Genomic DNA, 20,860 nt, shown 5'->3' with positions numbered 1-20,860 from the left:
TCCCAGGCCAGGATAGGAAATTAACTAACAATGTAAAGATTAACAAGCCACTGACACATATGTTCAAATTAGATATATAATATAATAAATAAATTCTATTAATAAAATATGTATTAATAATAAAAAATAATTTATTGAAGCAATTCAAAATATGCTAGTGCATTTTCTTTTATAAATTTGAATTCTGGAAAAAGTGGCTGGTAAAATTGGGCATTCACCAGCCACTTTGGCTGGTGGGCAAAAAAGTTGATTTCCCACCCTGTACTGAATTATCAAATTGTAATTTGTTACAGTCATGACTGCAAAACTTTTCCATTCACATATTCCTCAAGTGCATTTTGAAGTATGGCATTAGAAAATCTCCATGGAAACGGCTAAATCTATTTTACTCACAGGACTGATGAGCTGTTTCTGCTGTTAATGTCTTCTTCACAGCATGAAACATGGCCAATACCAGCTAACAAGGAAGAACAATTAAAACTCTCCCAGCCCCCCTAATAAGAAAGATAATTTTGGCTGCTTGAATCCATGGCCCCATTCTTTCGGTCATCATCCAAAGTTCATGACTAAAGATGAATGTTAGAACGTCCCAGTGCACACTAAGGGTCTCAGCCTTATCACTCTAGCAGAAACACATCATGTACTTTTTTGAAGATGATGTGGTTCTGCTGGCTCGTTGCTTAGCCTGCTGCCACCGCAACTCAGACATGGATAAACAGCAGACAATGGCTCACGCTCCATGCTCTAATTAATATGTCCTTGTTTCCCAAATCTCTGAAACAGGTCATGCTGCTCTGCCCCAGCTACAGGAATGATATACAGTTCTTAAAAAGGACATCTTTTCAATCATCATTTGATCGTTTGTAATTTCATTTTGTCTTCCTTCTTCCTCTGTGATACTTGTCAGATTGCTCTGGAGTCAGTGTGTGTGATTGACGATGGGGAGACTATGCTGGTGGAAGGTCTACGTGTCGCCCCTCAGGAAAGGGGCAAGGGCGTGGCTGGAGTTCTGCTGCGCTTTTGCTGCGAGCTGGTCAAATCCAAGTACCCTGAGGTCAAAGTAACGCGCTTGACCCGTGACGATCAGCTTGGACCCAAGGATTTCCAAAAGTATCGCCTCATAACCAAGCAGGTACCAGCAACAAAATGGTTAATGGCTGTTGTTAATGACCAACATGCTTCAGGCAATAAGCCTGGCCTCAGGGTGTTTTCTGTTGTAGTTCTTCGCCAGCTCATACATTGACTTTGTTCTCCACAGGGTATTTTGCTGGTGCGCTTCAGAGCTGAAGACCTTAAGTTTCGTCTGTCTGAGCTCGGTCTGGATGGAGACATCCAATCCACTTTGTCCACCTCCTCTTCAAACCCTCCTCCGGTGCGTCTTGACCACACAGCTGTCCACCGGCTGTATCTGACCACTGACCTGCTGCAGGGGCTCCTTCCTAATGGCACCATCATTCAAGACTGGCAGCCATTCAAGCTTTTGCCCAGTAACATGGCCATTCTACTGAAGAAGGACATTGACTGGATGGTGGATGATGTGTCCAACCCTGCTATGGCCAGCCTCTGTACCTTCCCTTTTAGGGTGCCCATTGGAGATGACTGGTAACTGTCCTTTCTTTGTTTATTCCAAATTCATAATGCTGGTTAAGTCAGGGACAATTACTGTCCATAAGAAAGCGTACAATAATGTAGTAACATGAACTGCTGTTTACCAAAGCATATTTTTGTCGCTGACGGGTGAAAACCTTACATGTCCAAAACCTTGTTTTTCAGGAAATGAAAAAACGATTTGAAAAATTTGAAAACATTTGATTAAGCTTTTAACCTCAGATGAAGTCAGATGAAATTGCCTCACCACTGTTTACATATTTGTAAAACCCACAGACAGGCATAAAGGGTGTCCAATAGCAGTGATATATGAAAAAAAAATGAAAATGACAAAATATGGAGATACAACGTTTTGATAGTATCATTAGGGGTGCCAGAGTTGTACATTTATTAGATACTGCACATAGCACCTATAAGATACTCATAACATTTAAAAGCACAAGTTATCATTTTCAAAATAAGACATTGTTTTCTTACTGGTACACCTTTTTATTTAACCAGGTATTACCTGAACATTGACATGTTCGGTAAAGACCTGGACCTGGCTCGGCAGCAGTTCTTGTGCCACCTGCACCGCCACACTGCTACCCTGAAGGGTCACGTGATGTGCCAGATGTTCCTGGACCCGCCACTCTGGAAGGCCATGGCCGAATTCTGCCGCAACACATTGAGCGTGGAGCTGGTGAAGGAGTACACCGAGCAATGCGTGGTGGAGTCAGACGTCGTCTAGTTACAGACGGTGGATGGGAAAAGAGTAGAAGACGAAGGAGCCAGAATGAAGACAAGGGTCTAGACAACAAGGAATGGACAACTCAATTACACTTAACAGAAAAACACAACCCTCTGTACTGAGGAGATAGAAACCAAGCAAACTAAATGTAGTTTCTACAAAACAACAACAACTTCTAAGAGTGCAGTAAGTTAGATTTAACAATACACAAACAAATACAGGGAGTGGACATAAAACCATGAAAACATCATGTAATCAGCTATCTTAACGATTAATATTCAGTTGGGGTCAGAGGTGTTGATACTACTTTACAGTCATTAGTACCATTTTTAAGGCGGTAGTTTTGAGGTACTTAATATTTCATTCCCACAATGTACATAGAGAGTGGGGACTAAATAACATAAACACCCCTTAGTAGAGGTCTTCATGGGTCAAAACGTTTGGAAAACATAAGCAAACCCAAAGTAAATTTGTTTTAAATAGACCCAATTGGAAAAAGGGGTTCCAAGAGCAGTCGGACCCCATTTGAATAGCCAGAGGATAATTGGCTGCATTTTCAAGATGGTTTACAATTGGTCAACGGTGCACATTTTTGCAAACGTTGGTGCATTTTTGGTCCAAAACATCAGTGTTAGGGATAGAGTTAGGGTTAACCCTAACCATAGGCTAATCCTAACCCAATGCAGTCCAATGCCACAACACTACAAACTACAGCCTTAAAAGGGACATATAGAGTTTAATAAATCAGCTTCTTAGCTTATCTCAAATTTTATTATAATGATTGCATAGTTTTTTCGTATTATATCCACCCTCTGTATGTCGTATGACATGAAAATGTGTAATAAGAGTGATGAGATTGGGAAGGCTTTCTCACACCGGTAGCATTGATGTAACCTAAAACCTAAAAACAGTCAACATGCAAATGCTATTCTTTGAAGAAAATGTTGCCTAAGTACCCTTAGGGAATCTCAAACCTTTCATCTCTGTTATTTCTGTAAATATGAACCTTCTAAATATATACACAAGCTGAGTTGGGTTACTAAATCTGCACAACTCTGAAGGCACTTTATTAAAACTACACAGACAGGTTGTGTCTACGTTAGACTGAAAAGGAATAGTTCAGAATCAAATATGGGTAATTTACAGATCCCATCGCTCTAAGGTTATGGGTGCATCTACTAACTAGTATTACCTTAGGGACATCGTCAACAAATCTCTGCAGAAACAACAAACAAAGCCTGTCATCGAAATGAATGTCAGTCACAAAATGGCTGACAATTTATCCTTCGTCAAGCTTATGTCTTAGCTTTTGTCTTTTTATTGTTTCAAATCTTTTACTGTATATACATGTTACTAATTTAATATTTTCACTTAAATGCTGCAATAAGATTTTAACAGAAATTATTAACTTCTGAAGCTGTACGTGAAATCTGGGCTTACTTTTGTAGATTGCTAGCATAATGCCAAACAAAATGCTAATGCTTGAAAATGTTTAACAGACTACTGTGCAGTTTACTACTGGCTTCAGATGAAGCAGGGAGAAGGAGTAGAATGAAAATAACTGTGTTAGAATTAACAGTAATATACTTATTTGTTTTAACCATCACTAATATTAGCTGGCAAACGCCTTTTGAAATACAGTGTTCCCTGTAACTACACAAGACCAGCTTTGGCTATGTTAGAGCAAACTAATCTCTAGTTTACTGTACAGAATATTGTGGATTATACCATGGCCAAGGACAGTACTAATTTCAGACACATGTCCATTAACATGCTAACTACATGGCTACAGGGATGACGGTTGGTACTGTAGGTTGGTCCACCACTTTTGTCCAGACTTAAATATCTTGACAACTACTGGATGGATTGTCATTAGACAGAGGATGAATCCTAATGACTCTGGAATATTCCTTGACTTTTCATAATGCCACCAGTAGGCTCAATATTTTACTTATCCAATGAGATATCACAACATTTACAAAAAATTAAAAAAGAACATCCCAAAGTTTATGTTTTTTCTAAAGAGACCCAAGCTCAAAGGGGTTCCGAGAGCAGTCAGACCCAATTTTAATAGACAGGGGATAATTGGGTCAGCACTACCAAGGTGGTTTACAATTGTTGTAGAACATCTAAGTGGCCATGGTATAAGCACAATACCTATCTGTGCCATATAGAAAATAATGAACTTGGTGGAGGAAATGACATACTCTACTTCACATTCTTTGGCCTCCATCTACATGTAGTCCATTATCACCAACATATTTAACCTCTTCTAGAGGCACCAGAGCACGCCTAAAAATGTTTTTGTTTTTTTAAACATTTTTAAAGTTTTCTCTAGTGATTACTTGCCCCTGTGGCCATGACATCATATAAGCATCCATAGCACACTTGTTACACTCTCTAAATCTCCCTTTAAAGCCCATATAGAGGGTGTAACACAGGACCATTAGTCTGAGCCAGACAGAAATATCTTGATGGAAAAACATGTCAGTTTTGTATAGAACTATTTTTACCTCTCTGTTGCCTTGACCATCTTTTATCTTGACTTTGAACCCTTTCTTCTTCTGGTATGCAATTTTCTAGGTGTGAGGATGACTGGGCCTCTTTTCCGAAGAAAGATAAATGATGAGTCAAATCCTTAAAACGTTTTACAAAAGGGAACTAAATGAAACAGACCTTCCTTTTTTTGTTTTAATTATTTACATTGTAGGATGGACCTTTTAGCGTGGCCATCATTTTCAACATATTCCAGGGAGCATAACAAAATAGGAGGACAACTATCTTTTTACCCTATTGTTTGTAACCAAAGAAAGTCACTACTCATCTAAACTGATGCCCTATCATTTGCTGCCAGGGTTGAAGTTAAGATATGGAAGATTAGAGGGCCATGGGTCTAATTATTTTATATTAGTTTTTTTCGTGATCACAGAATACTTTTTTTAAACTATTCTAACAAATCTCTGTTTTATTGTGATCACAGAATCATTATTGTGATCTTGTCATAACATAACCCAAACTGTGTTCTCATGATTCGGATTCAGACCTGATAATCATATACAATCTAGGACTGCCACAAACATTTGACACTAGCAGATGAAACAATTAGTTATTAGTTCACTCAATCCAGGGTTTACTAGGGGACCCTGGGTCTAAAACAAGGAACTGAGCCCTATTCCTCGCCCAATACTGGACTAAGACATGGCCCCAGTTTTGGTGTGGCAATTTGACTAAGTACAACTTTAATCTTGGGCTCCACAATATAAGCTGACATGTGTGAATGAAGGTTTAAAACTAGATTAGATAATAAACCATTTTATGATCAGCGTCAGCTGATATTCTGCTTTTAACGGTTTATTTTCTGGAGTTCCCAAAAATTATTTCCAATTTGGGTTGGAGCTCATTGAGGGGAGGTCCACCTTCCAAAGTCTGCCAGTAGGTAGCGGCTTACAGTCCACTGGGGCTGGTCAAAGTTGTGGTATTCGAAAATAGTGTGGCCTTGATAAGTATACTACATTCATTAAACATTCCATCCTACCCTATTCCTTATAGTATTACTAGTAGTAGAGATAGTTTTCCATTGGTAGGAAACAGTTGGTTTATAGTATAGTGAACTTGCGCGAGCTGATCATAGATCATTCCCATCTATCCATCCTGGTCGCAGTTGCAGCAGGCTAAGCAAGGTACATACTTACATACATACTTCTCGTTAGCCTCATCCCCCAGCTAGTCCCCAGGTATCCCAAGACATTCCGCAGCTTGATGGCATATGTTTTCCCATCAGCATGTTCTTTGTCTGCCCTGGAGTCTCCTCCTAGATGGACATGTCCGGATAAACTTTAAAGAAAAGGTGTTCATGAGGCATGAACCACCTCAACTGGCTCCTTTTGACATGAAGGAGCAGTGGCTCTACTCCGAGTTTCTTCCAGATCCAAGTTTATCACCCCTTCTTTAAGAGTAAGAACAGACACCCTGTGAAGGAAACTTACTGCGACAATCTCATTCTTTCGGTCATTGCTGATCATTGAGGGTTGAGACTCATAAATCAACTGCTAAATCAAGAGCTTTGCCTCAACAATGACAGTCCGATACAGTGTCCACATTACAGTTGATGCAGCACCAATTTATTTGAGATCTCGTGTTCCATTCCTTGACTTAGGGCAGTAATACTCTCTAAACCCAAGTGACCAAAGACCACCATGACAGAAGGTGAAGGCTGGAATGTAAATCGACCAGTAAATCCAATGCTCGGCTTTCAGGCTCAGGTCCCTCTTCAACACAACAGTTTGGTAAATCCATCTTACCCTCACTTGTAAACAAGACCCCAAGATACTTGGTTTCTTGTTGGCAGCTTATCACTCCCAACTCAGAGTTAGCGAACCACCGGTTTTCCAGTATAATACCATGACTTCATTGGACTTGGAAGTGCAATTGCAGCATGGTGGCCCAATGGTTAGCACTGTGGCCTCACAGCACAAAGGTACCGGGTTCGAACACTGGTCGTCCTGGGCCTTTCTGTGTGGAGTTTGCATGTTCTCCCCATGCCTGCATTAGGTTTTCTCCAGGTGCTCCGCCACTAAAAACAAGTTCCCCTCCCTCTCACTTCATTAGAAGTCGCTATGGATTAAAGCGTCAGCTAAATGACATGTAATGTAACATTAATAGTTGAATTGCCACACATGAATTTTAGCCAATTTTGTCTAAATGATCATGAGAAGTCAGTTTGGTAAGTTTTGTTAATTATGTTATCACGAAAAAACAAAGCTTGTTCATTTTGATAGTTTTCCTGGGATTTCAAGAAAATAACTAAAAACAACAATCATCTTAACCACCCATGTGCTCTACTGCCTTCTGTGTGAAGATGTCTAGGAAGATAAAAGATAATGATTTTTGAAAGCCTTTATCCGGTAATGAAGAAATGTATATGCAGCCCTTCTCCACACCCTTCTTTGAAAAACACTCTGTACAATTAGCTCCATAGTTTCCTCACAATCAAATACAACCTCTGTTAAGTTTCACATAACCTTATGATAAATATACGTATTAACTTATTTTTGTTGTCTTGTCATAATAATATGTAATACATGTAAATACTGTACGTTGTGCTGGAAAGCCACTGAGCTTGTGAGATGCCAGAAGGAAGACTTACAGTAATGGTAACACTTGAATGGCAAAAAAAGAGCTTATGATAGCCTCATTCAGAGGAAACAAACAGTGGCCAGTTGTGAATTTATCTTTAAGAACTTGTCAACCCATCACTGATCACCTCACTTTTAAGTGAATAAATCTTTCTATTTTCAATGTTCACTCAATTCGCCCTGCTGCCACTTTAAGTTTAGCACCATTTCAGCATTCTCTGCCTTCTTTAGTTCTGATATTATCAGCTGCTTCAGGCAAAAGACATTAGGAGATCTGCTGGTTGTTCTCTAATCTGGTAAATTGTTTCTTTCCTATCTACAAATCAATAATCCCTTGTAGAACCTTCATCCATCTCAAGGCCTCAGTATGCTTCAAAGGAAGTAGGAGATAAGTGTTTATACATGTTACGAATGGCCACACTTAAAGACGGGGCCATAATGCCTGCCGTCGTAATAATTCTGTCTTTTGCGCGTCTTTGTGGTCCGGATGTGACGAATCTTAAAAAATAACTTTTCACATCCCTCATGATCCCACCATCAGAAAGGCGCTTCTAGACACTTAGAAAAATACTTTCTTTAAAGAATACTGAAGGCTTAAAGTTGTAAACTCAATATTTTGACTTGTAATCCTTGAAAAAAAATTTGTACCAACAAACTTCTTTTTACCTTTCGAGTTGCTAGGGTCATGGCAACCTCAATAAATTGGCCTGGTCAATTTTTATCAATTTGTGCTGCCATTTTGAGTTTTATTTTTGTCATTTTTGATTTGTTATATCAAACTGTTTGGCTACCACATGCACACAAAATACACAAAAAGAAAGTTGCAAAGCTCCAATGTTGATCAAATTCTTTTTCTCCTTTTAAAACACTTCCATGAAATTGACTCAGACATTTGAAAATCTTTTGAATGCTTTTATTATGGCTTATCGAGAGCATTTTGACATTTTAAACAATTTGGCATTGGCATGCAAATGATTCTGGCTGAAGCTGTAGATTTTGCGTCTGTGTTTCTTTGCCTTGTTAATGATCCAAATCGTACATTACATCTACAAGTCCAAACAGTAAATGCTTACATAATTCCCTCTAACCCCATATCCAAAAGGTGAAGAGTATCCTACAGACTTCTGAGGTCTTTAACATCGCTTCACGTATTAAAACTAGTTTCTGCCACTGAGTTCTGCAGATTGAGATCAATCTAACAGATGTGGTTTGATGAATTTCTGCGATCGCCTTTTTAAATATGATCAAAAACACTTCTACGTACATTCGACGTAGAAGAAAAAGATGAGGTAATTTAACCCAAGGCTTAAGAGTTTACTACAGTATTGGCATAACTGCAGTGTGATTTTGTATGACTGTATAACACATTGCCCAACAGAGTTCTTGGATTATCCCTTTCAGTACCACTTTCACACAAGGGATGCTTGTTATTAAATCCTTTTTTAATAGAGATCAGTAAAAACTGTAAACAAGGGCATTTTTTTGGTTTTGCATGACAGATAAACACAGGCCAAGAGAGGTATTGCATTAACCCTTTTTAATATTTAGTTTTTAAAGTAATTCTTTTTAAAGGGTTTCCACATTAATAGCTCTATAATCTCTTTAATGTTTTATGATTCAATAATTTATTCATGCTTTGTAGGCCAGTAATAAGGGCAACATTTGGGTTTCAAGATTGCATGGTGTACAGTGTATCATCTTCAAGCATAATAAATTTTGTATTTTGAAATAGCTCTTCAGCACTCAGATCTTCTGGGGCTGCGTATTGAACTCAAATTAATGGCAACTTGAATAGATTTGATGGCTTTATTAGAAAATGAGGGCTGGAAGACACTTCTCTGGGCTTTGGTTGTTGTTTCTTTTAGACGTGTACATATTTTGGGTACATTCATGTGTTTTAATATGTGGTGGCGCTCTTCTCTGCTTAGATCTGCCGAGATCTATGACATTTCCTATCTTCCTCCACTGGGGTTAAGGTTTGGTTAAGTCTAGGCACAAAAAACACTTGGTTAGTAGGAAAATATTGTGGTTTGGAACTACTTTTTGTCAAGGTTAGGGGACCTTCGTCAAGAGAATTTTGATTTTAAAGAAACAAACATTTAGTATTGGTAAGAAATGTGAAACAAACAGCGGCCACTAACATTATAGCTACCACTGTCATTGCTCTCATAGACATTTCATAATTCACACGGTCAATAGACTTTCTCACCGGATAAATGTTGTATTTAGGCATTTGAACAAACAATTGATGCTGCCATTTTTAATTGGAGGACAGTCTCTAATGTTTTTTTCACAACCCGATAATCCAAAAGTTCTTTGTACAAATAGTTTATTACTGCTTTATAAAGCATTTATAAATGATGTATCAACCATTAACAAAGTTATTAGTAACAACTCATAAAACTGGGCACCATGTCTAATAAAATACCATTTTCATGGGTTTATGCTACCATACAACTAGCATTAGCTTACATCACCATCGTGTACAAGACAGGGATGCTAACACAGAGGATGTATTTGATGATGGAGGAAAATAACGTTAGATAAAAAGGATTGCAAAACTTTTAAAGATTGGTTATAGAGCCCAGTATCGCCCCAAAATCCCACTAATCAGGGAAAGTATCTTCAGCCATGAAGTCTCAGATGTGTTTGTTTCCAGAGTGCTGGATGCCTATGCTTACTTCTATATATAGAAAATATACCGCACAAATATACATGTTCAGTAGATACACTGGATTTTATGCATAATATTTCTTCACTGGATGTGGATGCAATGTGTGCTTGAGGGAAGCTCAAAGAAGTGCCAAATTTCATGACTGCTGAACTTCCATGTTTGTCAATTAGCTTACCAAAATATATGAAAAAAAAGCAGCACATTTCTAGAGTTTTTATTCGCTTTTAGTAGAAATGTTATCTGTGGGTTAAATGTTTCTTTTTTTGTAGCCCCATAGCACGCAAACAAAAGTCAAAGGTGATATCAGTGGTTGAATGTGACACTGAATTGAAAGATTGAAGGTTTTCTTTCTTATAGCACTTTGTTTAAAAAAATGTGATCATTGTATACTTTGTATACAACTGAATAAAATGCTAACACATTGTGCTGCAAACCCTATAAGTAGTATAGGGTTAAGTGTAATATTAATGTATGTTTATGACTTACTGTGCAAGCCATTAAGTTAGTGGGTAAAGCAGCATGCACTTTAGTTGTCTTTGGCAATTATACTGTAGATAAGCTCCCATCTCCTGTAAAGTAGCATCGACTTCAGTGAAAAACACATGTTCTTGTCGCACATCTTGATGTCCAGAAACAATCATATAGTGTCATGTGAGATAAGCCTTTCTCTGTCGGTTTGACAATATTTCTCCAAAGCTGAACCATTTGACAAATGACATGTAGAGCAGTTGGTCATCAGTATACAGTGGCATTGAAAATAAGACTATATTTTAACAACTAAAAGAATAACACAATGAGAGTTTGAAATGGCTGTGTTCTGAGGGAGTAATGCGGGTTTGGGTTAGTTAAGCCAAGAGATAAAAAAAAAAAAGTAAAAACGTAACTAAGTACATTTAGTATACTAGTTTTTAAGTACTTTATGTGAGTAATTCCATTTTGTGAGATCTTATACTTTTACATTTCAGAGGGAAATATTGTCCTTTTTATTCCACTACATTAACCTGACATCTGTAGTAACTAGTTACTTTAATTAAAGACTAACGTTGTTACATGCAAAATATAAATAAGATGCACTGCTAGAGTTTAAACTAGCCAGTGTGATGATAGAAATATGTAGGCTTTAAAGATTTTATTTTAATATGCACTCAGTGATGCAAATCTTTATCTCTGTACATTAAATCTTTCTCTGTGCTTGATTTGTAGTGATTGCTTTATCATGGCTTGATTGATAATGCCTTGGACCCCCGGAAAAGGGGGAACATGATCAAACCTTCCTCATTTGTTGTATTTTCAGTAAAGACAAGTGATGAGTCTGTGTTTTCTTTCATGTCATTTTCCTCCTTTCATAGGAATGTTTCAAAAATGTTTGGAAACACTCTTATTTCTTTCTATCCGAGACTTAGCTGACAATGTATCAGTATCATGTCTGTGCTTCAAAGAAATAGTTCACACTCTTAGAGAAATACACCTATTTGCTATTTTTTCCCCAGGGGAACACGAGAAGATGGATATCAATCTCATGTCTTTGTGTACAGTACAGAGCTGGGGACATGCCGTGGTTAGCCTAGCTTAGCATAAAGACTGGAGGCAGGGGGAAACAGTCATAGCCTGGACTACAAACACCTCTAAAAGCGCACTGATTAACAAGCTAGCTAGTAAAAACGTGTATGGAAACAGAAATCTAAAAACCACAATTGCGGTTTTAGGGCTTGAGTTGCATGCTGGAACTATTCCTTGATAAAGAACAGTTTATTCATCCGCCCAGTTGGCTACTTATGTGCAGTGTCTCGAAATGTGTCTGTACAGCCACAGTGGTACCAAACCTGGCTCACTGACAACACGTTGGGGAGCTGCACACAGTTACTGCACTTCCCCAAAACTGCTAATTGTATTTTTATCATTTCTGTTTTCGTGCATATTAAACCAACGAGGCACGTGTTAGTCATCACTTTTTTAACTTTCGCCAGAGCCAGGCTAGCTTTTTCCTGCTCCTTCCAGTCTTTATGCTAAGCTAGGCTAACCACGTCTTGACTCCAGCTCTGTACTTAAAACATATGAGATTGATATCAAACGGTCTTACTCGCTGAACAAATGTAAATAACTGTATTTTCCAAAATGTTTAACTATTTTTTAAGTAAAGGGTGAAGTCAGGATTTGTTTAGCCTAGCTAAGCATAAAGACTGGGGCTGGTGGGAACAGCTAGCCTGGCTCTGACCAAAACTTAAAAATAGGCAAGTTTCTCTCAAAATGTTGAACTATTCTTTGAAGGGTTTGACACCAGCAGTACGCAGAAAATTGAGATATTTACAGTAGAACATATACATCCTAATGCAACAGTAATATAACAATGTGAAAACACCCATGACCTGATATTTTACTACAGTACATATGACTTCCATACGTGTTACGTAAACTTTTGGATGCAGTATTATTCCATTGTGGTACTGATAGCTTTTTGTAAATAAAGGATTTAAATCCTTTTTCCACTACTGTTTAATTCATTCTGTGGCTACCTAACATAGATTTTATAATTACAGTTTTATATGAATTTTTTTTGTAGCACAGCACTTGGATTGTTGTGCAGTGGGATATCTATTTATAGAAAATATTCTCCTAAGCATATCACGACATTTGAAGTCACAGAAAACAGCACAAAACATGCAATTCTCACAAATATATTCACACTTAAAACTTGTACGTACAAGTATTTTAAGAAATATTAGCTGTAACTCTAAACACATTGTGTGTACAGTACACATGTATAAAGAGGTGGGACAGATGATCACACTCAGAATTACTCAGACTGGGACTGTCAGACAAAAGGGGACTCAGAATGCAGGATTTAGACACGCAGTTAAAGTCACAAAAGGGAGTTTATCGTACAAAAGCGGTACAAAGATCAAGCAATGGTTATCCAAAACACAATACAGAGGCTGGGTCAAAACAGGCACCGGTCGAAAAGGTAACTTTTGTCAAAAAACAGGCAGAATGGTCAGAACAAACACTTACTAGAAACGGGGAATGCAACACACGAGTGTAGAAATTAAACTGGCACTGAATAAAGGGAAAAGGAGTGCATATATAGCTTACTTGAGGGGGGAGGGGGAGACAATTAGACACAGGTGCAGGACATTTGTGCAGGCCAGGTGAACACACAAGACGGGAAGGCAGACGAGACCAGAAGGAAAGCGACCTGCAACAGAAACAAACGGTGAGTATCAAAACAATACAGGAAGTGAGCAATATAAGATGATGAATGTGAAAGAAAACTAAAAACATGAACTAGGAGCAGGAGCTGGGCATGACGGATGTTCTTTTTTGTAGAGAAATTAGTCTCAATACAAGTAGTCTCGCATTGCCAGACCTTCCTCCCCAGCGCTGCAGAAGAGGGTCTGGCTAGTCAACACAGCATTCCGGGATGGGAGAAAAATGTCCTCTGGTTTATCGGCATGTCTTTAAACCAATCACAGTTGCACTAAGCGCCGGACAAAATAACGGTGCCTCTGCAAAATAGCCTCAGGAAGGAACTTGTTTTGGTGGAACGTGTACGGTCAAAAGTAGTTTTAGTCGTGCGACAGAAAACGCAGATTGGACAGATAGTCTAGCTAGCTGTCTGGATTTACCCCGCAGAGATCTGAGGAGTAGAGAAATCCCTGTGAGCTAAAACGTTCAGATTTCCAACGGTTCTGAACGCTCTGGTTTCAACATCTGCTCAGGCAGGAACTGCTGGATTCTGAGGTGGTCCCATGTAGCTACATGCTAAAGGCAGTAGAAGATGTCAACTTGGCTGCCAATGTTGTTAAATTCTCCCCAATTCCGGGTCACATTACTCCTGAAACATTTCGGGTTACGTAGTATTTGGTTTAAAAGCCTTTATCTGCGAATTTTGACTGTAGAAAGTGCTGCTATATTCTATTAGTGCTAATGCTAACTATAGTAGCTGCGTGCTAAGGCCAGGGAAACCTGTAATCTTGGCAGACATTTTTGGTCATTTCTCCCCAATTTCGGGTCACATTACTGCTGAGACATGACCGGTTGTGTAGTATTTGGTTTACAAGTCTTCTCATGGCACAAAGTACCGAAAGACAGTAGCTCCAACAGAGCGTCTCAGACTGAGGTTGAATACAGGAGCAGCAGCCATGTGCAGTATGAGAATTTTCAACATTTAAGCATGTAAATATGTTATAGTACAAAACACAAAATACAAGTATAAACCTGAAAATGCTATATAATAGGTCACCTTTAAGTATAAAGCTGCTAGCATGGCTGTAGACTCTTAGTCTAGTTTTTATTAGCTTATCACTCAACTAACTAATCTGTCTCCATACCTTGGCTACACATCTACTTCCCAGCTTTACACAAAAATAATACACACGGCTCTAGCTAGAGAAAGGAGAGAGAAGGGGAATGGAAATGGTAAATAAAATCATGTGATGGTTGACACTTTGCCGCATAATTGGAGCGCTGAAAACAAACTTTGATTTGAGGCACCTTCATTCAGGGACTACGGTCATCAGGCATTTGTAGCTTCACGTCACCGGCTTGACTACAAGTCTACAAGTCATTGAAAATGACTTGTAGACAGGAGATTACAGGTACAAATGATAATGCTTCACAACAGGTAGACCTGCAAGTGTTCTCTGAATAACAGACAGGATTAAATCAAAGTAACGGTGGTAATGAAAAGTGAAAGCATGTTGTATCATTGTTATGAAAGGGCTGGCACGCTGTGGTTAACACATGAGCATGCTGTGCAGACAAGGTAAATGCCACAGACAATCTTAACATTTCCTGTTTTGTTCTTGTGGCTGACACATCTTCACTTTACTGTTAAGAGGACAGACAATTTTCCCACACAAATATTTTATCTTTTTGCGCTGAGAGGACAAAACATAGCTACCGAGAGCAAAGGAAGACTGCGTTGTAACATCATCATATAGAAAACCAGAACTCAATATTGAAATCATCCTATAGATAATCAGATTTGAACTATTTTTTCTACTATTTTTCAGTCTTTTCGGCCAGAATGTTGCACCACCTTGGTGATTTTCCTCAAGGATTGATCAAACTCATTACAAAGTCTGTGGGCATTTTCCTGCTCATAGCCCTCTTCTTCATTCTGCAGTACTTATTCGATATGGATTTTCGTTGCTCATGCAGACCAGGTGTACATCTAAATGATGGAGTGTTCATGGCTGCCCCTCCTTTGATCCTCATCTCGATGGTCACCTTAATTGAGTCCGTCTACCAAATGGGGATGTTTTGTCGCAGCTGTAATTATTTTGTCAACAATTTCTGCACCTCTTTTGTGAAGTTTTGGATGAAATATCTTTTTCTGACTGCTGTTTGGGGGTCCACGGTTCTGTTTGATGGAGATTGGTACTTCTGCCTGCAAACAAACCTCAATAGCTCCCAGACCGGGATTCCTTGCAAGACAAATCAGACCTACGAGGAGACACTCATCGAAGCTGATTATAAGATTAAATCACGTGTAAGTGACACACAGCAATCTAATAAACTAAATGTTAGGAGCTGCAACATTTTTGCATTATTATTCAGAAATTAGTAATTAACACAAAAACGTGTTTTATCGCACATTTCATTAATGGAGAATCCTTTTAGTAATATAAATGTTGTCAGCAGATACTATTAACTACATAACTAACTACCTATGTACTTTAAAACCATTTTGGGCAGTTCGAACTGAGACAAATGATACTGGTACTACAACTCTCACCAGAGAAACGTAAGAAGAAATATCTAAGATCTCAACAGCGAATATGTATTAGAAGAGAAAATTAATCCCATTAGGCCTGAAGGAAAAAGTATAACATAACAATGTCAAGGTTGATACATTTACAAAAGGTAAAATATAAAAACAAAGATTTCAACAATAAAGTCCCATTATTATGAGGTGATATTGTTTAAAAAAAATCCTGGTCTTACCTAAATGTATTTCAAGCTCAAGTGTGTTCTGACTTCTATCTGTATCTGAAACTTGGTCAGACAAAGACAACAAGAGAAGAGAACCAGTACATTCAAAGGATTTCAATTGAAGCAAGAGATCTGGCAAAAATTTTTTAGTTCACTTCATCAAATGAAATCCGATGATAAAACACTGTTTTTTCGGCCAGCTTCAGCCAGAGGAGTACAATTTGTAATTGTAAAAAATAAATAGTCTAAAGCATTAACATTTAAATAATATCAAAACTATTTGATATTCCCTGAAAGCAAGACCGGTTCCATCATTAACATTATGAAAAAGTGAAGCATGTCTTGAAGGGCCCAATTCTACAGTCTTATAAATGCATATTATGTATTTAAAAGCATAAGTGGAAAAGTAACCTTTACAATAATGTACTTGAGAAGATAATGTTAAAGCACTATAAAAGTACTTTACTTTATGATTTCGATGTTGTTATTCAATATGCTTTTACACAACATCTTACAGCGACTTATTATCCTTTGTTTCTTTTCTAGGTCATTGGTTTCGGTGTAATCTCTGGAATTCTTTTGCTTTGGATCATCTTTGATTTTATAAAAGCCTGCCATATTAGAATGAGTATGTGGAAAAGGAGCTCTGTGTCTCGATACAACCTGTGTTGCCCTCCCTACTACAGATGGGTTTATGAAGGTCTTCTGTCAGAGGAGGTGAGCAGTCTTTTGAAAGACGAGCTAAGAAGAATAGCAAAAGAAAGAGCAGAACAACTCTGTAGAGGACATATTACGACTATTCATAGACACGAGACGCAGGGACAAAACCCAGATGGCAGGACTGTTCCCGACACAAATGCAGGTGGTGGCAGTGGCCATCCCACTGAAAAGAAAGATGACAGCACTGGTGAAATCAGTGGAGATCCCAATAGACCTCTCATTCGTGATAGTGAAAATAATGAGCAAGATAATATTTTTGATACCTGGCAGACAATTTCACTCTCCTCTTTCTACCTGTTGGATGAGGGGTTTGAGCAGGACAATTCATGAAGGGAGATTGATTCTGATGAGCAACAACTGTATTATATTGCCATAACCTATCAAACAATGTCACGGATCTAGTGCCTTCAAGAAACAAGCCAGTAAAAAAGGTACACTGTCATGTTTTTATAGCAGGGCCATGGAGCAATGATAGGTTTGTAAATTCTTTCCAAAGTAAACATTGAAAATAACTGAAAATAATGTGTACATAATAACCAATCCATCATAAAACATGTGTACAAAATATAATAAATGATGATGTATTTTCATGGAGTAGTTAGAATGACCCAGCTGCAGCATTACATGACAATTATTGCTTGCACATAAATGCACCTATAATATATAATATAATCATACCAACTATTTAATGTACGTTATCTGAAATAATAATATCTTTTTTCTTCAGGTTTTTATATTGTTCTGTATCTTCCCAGTAGGGTTTCTTATGTATTCAAATCCAAACATTTGGGTCGAAAAAAGTATGTTTTATCGTCAAAATGCTGTTTTACCTAGGCCTTCTAAAAACTTTTACCCACTTGACCTGACGTAGGTTCCTGTATGATGACGTTGTTTGAGTACAGTACTGTAGAGTACAGTACAGAACAGTACAGTATAGTATAGTAGAGTACAGTAACTTAGATGGCTGACAGCACTGGCCAATTTTAGAGAAGCAGACAGGATTCTAAGCAATATACTGCTGTGGACGCCACATTAGGATCATAAAAACGTACTACAACACAAACTATATATATGTGTACTGCTGTTGACCATCAAAAAGTATGTTAGCAACCTAAAAAATGGACCATAAAAATCAACAGCAGTTACAATGTTTCACAGCTTTACGTGCTGTCGACAGCCCTTTCTGACAGGGAACGGCAGCAGTTCTATCACTCTCTTCAAAGCCACCAGACTCCTTTGATAAAAACAGTCATTTCACAGAACACTGGAGTTTGCTGGTCTACTGCTACTGCTGCCTAAAATGGCGTCCACAACAGTTATTTCCAGACTTAGCACAGCTAATGTTGACTCAACAGTACTGCTAGCAAAGTTCAAATGACTCATAACCTAAGTCACAATACAGTCTGGTGGATTGTGCTCAGGTGTGTAGAGAGTGCTGCCGGTGGTCTTCAGTTTAGGGCGAGTTTGTATTTACCCTGATGAATGATGGGATAGGCTGCTTGGCCTAAAGATTAAGACGTTGAAAGATTATTTGTATATATTTTTCTGATTTGTTTATTTCTATTTTGTCCTTATTTTGTGTTTGACTGTTAATGTGAGATTTCCTCGGCTTAACATGCTCTGTCGTGTGACTTTACCGGTTTATCCCAATCACGTGACTTCTTACCCATGCATATTGATTTGAGAGTAATAGAAAACAAAGTCTTAATGTAAAATAAAAATGCATTGTTATATAAATGATCTTGCTTGTACTGTCATAAAAAAATAAAAAAAACACATTAAAGACAATTGTTTAACTTTTGTCTTCAATTACCAAACTAATGAATTGTTTTTCATTGTGACATGAATTTTCAATGCTACGTTATTATTATTTTGATAAGATTAAGTGTATTGTCCAGCATGAAGGAAGATTGATTCTGATGAGCAACAACTATATTATATACAGTTTATATATTTCTTTTCTTTATTTAGCACATCAAAATAATTTGGACATAATAACCAATCCGTCATAACAACATGTGCAAGGAAGACAAGAAACCCCAAAGGGGCTTATAAAGTGTCTCCCTCAACTCCATTCAGACAAATAATACAAAATATAATAAATGATGTATTTTGAAATAACTGAAAATAATGTGTAAATAATAACCAATCCATCATAAAACATGTGAACAAATATAATAAATGATGTATTTTCATGGAGTAGTTCGAATGACCCAGCTGCAGCATTACATGACAATTATTGCTTGCACATCAATGCACCTACAATATAGAATATAATCATAATCCAAATATTTAATGTACGTTATCTGAAATGGGCCTTTCTGCCTAGAGTACTTTCACTTTTTATTTACTCTTAGCACCTTAAAATATATATTTTTTTATAAATATGCAAACATTTGGGTCGAAAAAAGTATGTTTTAGCATCAAAATGCTTTTTTACCTAGCCCTTCTAAAAACTTTTACCCACTTGACCTGACGTACAGTTCCCTCCAAAAGTATTGGAACGGCAAGGCGTATTCCTTTTTTTTTGTTGTTCACTGAAGTCATTTGGGTTTAAGATCAAAAGATGAGTATGAGACAATAGTTCAGAATTTCAGCTTTTATTTCCTGGTATTTACATCTAAATGTGTTAACCAACTTAGGACATATCACCGTTTGTATTAGAACACTGCATTTTTAGGTGAGCAAAAGTATTGGAACAAATAATCTTAAAGCCTCTCCGGGAACCATCACCTTATCGTGGTGGAGAGGTTTGTGTGTCCCTATGAACCTGAGGGCTGTGTTGTCTGGAGCTGTGTGCTCCTGGTAGGGTCTCCCAAGGCAAAGTGGTCTCAGGTGAGGGGCCAGACAAAGAATGGTTCAAAAACCCTATGAGCCAACGAGTTACCCTGCCCGGAGGAAGCCCGGGGCCCCCGTCTGGAGCCAGGCCCAGATGGCGGGCTCGTCAGCGAGAGCCTGGTGGCCGGGTTTACCACCTAGCCCAGTCGGGCACAGCCCGAAGAAGCAACGTGGCAACTCCCTCTCCATCCCATGGGCCCACCACCTGTGGGAGGAACTGCTGGGGTCGGGTGCGCTGCTACACGGGTGGCAGTGAAGGTCAGGGGCCTCGACGGACCAGACCCGGGCAGCAGACGCTGGCTCTGGGGACGTGGAATGTCACCTCTCTGTGGGGGAAGGAGCCGGAACTGGTGCGGGAGGTGGAGCGCTACCGGTTAGATCTGGTGGGGCTTACCTCTACGCACAGTCTCGGTTCTGGAACCATACTCCTGGACAGGGGTTGGACTCTTTTCTTCTCCGGAGTTGCCCAGGGTGTTAGGCGCCGGGCGGGTGTGGGGATACTCACAAGCCCCCGGCTGAGCGCCGCTATGTTGGAGTTTACCCCGGTGGACAAGAGGGTCGCCTCCCTACGCCTGCGGGTTGTTTGTCCGACAGACTTTCAACTCACACCTCCGGCGGAGCTTTTCGTGCATCCCTGTGGAGGGTGGGGGCATTGAACCCGAGTGGACAATGTTCAAAGTTTCCATTGCTGAAGCTGCGGTGAGGAGCTGCGGTCTTAGGGTCTTAGGTGCCTCAAGGGGCGGTAACCCACGAACACCGTGGTGGCCACCGGTGGTCAGGGAAGCCGTCCGACTGAAGAAGTTGTCTATCCGGGATATGTTATCCCAGAGGACTCCGGAGGCAGTTGCAGGGTACCGAAGGGCCCGAAGGGCTGCAGCCTCTGCCGTGAAAGAGGCAAAGCAACGGGTGCGGGAGAAGTTTGGAGAAGACATGGAGAAGGACTTTCGGTTGGCACCAAGGTGCTTCTGGAAAACCGTTTGCCACCTCAGGAGGGGGAAGCGGGGAACCATCCAAGCTGTGTACAGTAAGGATGGGACACTGTTGCCCTCAACTGAGGAGGCAATACGGTGGTGGAAGGAGCACTTTGAGGAACTCCTGAATCCGACTAATACGCCCTCTATGTTAGAGGCAGAGCTGGAGGATGGGGGATCGTTGTCAATTTCCCAAAGCCCCTGGGATTGATGAGATCCGTCCAGAAATGCTCAAGGCTCTGGATATGGA

General features: G+C 39.1%; 2 protein-coding genes across 4 annotated transcripts in view; both read left to right on the top strand.

The window, feature by feature from the left end:
- Nucleotides 1-11,464, top strand: part of nat16 (N-acetyltransferase 16) — a 50,595-nt gene extending 39,131 nt beyond the window's left edge. For both annotated transcript variants that reach the window (XM_039821609.1, XM_039821608.1), the window contains 3 exons: nt 908-1,132; nt 1,259-1,602; nt 2,110-11,464. In XM_039821609.1, coding sequence (XP_039677543.1) covers nt 908-1,132; nt 1,259-1,602; nt 2,110-2,338 — 798 coding nt within the window. In that variant the 3' untranslated portion in view covers nt 2,339-11,464. The remainder of the gene's footprint in view (nt 1-907; nt 1,133-1,258; nt 1,603-2,109) is intronic.
- A 1,458-nt stretch (nt 11,465-12,922) lies between these two features.
- Nucleotides 12,923-17,552, top strand: LOC120572332. Of its 2 annotated transcripts, XM_039821607.1 has the most exons (3): nt 12,923-13,358; nt 15,273-15,638; nt 16,628-17,552. In XM_039821607.1, exons 2-3 carry the CDS (start codon nt 15,285-15,287, stop codon nt 17,129-17,131), a joined length of 858 nt encoding a protein of 285 aa, XP_039677541.1. In that variant the 5' UTR covers nt 12,923-13,358; nt 15,273-15,284; the 3' UTR covers nt 17,132-17,552. The 2 variants fall into 2 exon arrangements, with proteins under 2 accessions (XP_039677541.1, XP_039677540.1); XM_039821606.1 differs by lacking the exon at nt 12,923-13,358 and having other exon boundaries at nt 14,400-15,638.
- Nucleotides 17,553-20,860: the final 3,308 nt, after the last annotated feature.

This window comes from Perca fluviatilis, chromosome 14, assembly GCF_010015445.1.
Source record: "Perca fluviatilis chromosome 14, GENO_Pfluv_1.0, whole genome shotgun sequence".
In the NCBI taxonomy this organism is placed as follows: Eukaryota; Metazoa; Chordata; class Actinopteri; order Perciformes; family Percidae; genus Perca; species Perca fluviatilis.
The sequence above is the reverse complement of the archived record's forward strand: the minus strand, read 5'-3'. Positions and strand labels throughout refer to the sequence as shown.

Coding starts and splice junctions, on each gene's coding strand:
- LOC120572332 (XM_039821606.1), top strand. CDS start 15,174: ATGTTGCACCACCTTGGTGATTTTCCTCAAGGATTGATCAAACTCATT. Junction 15,639..16,627: donor ATTATAAGATTAAATCACGT/GTAAGTGACACA, acceptor TTTCTTTTCTAG/GTCATTGGTTTCGGTGTAAT.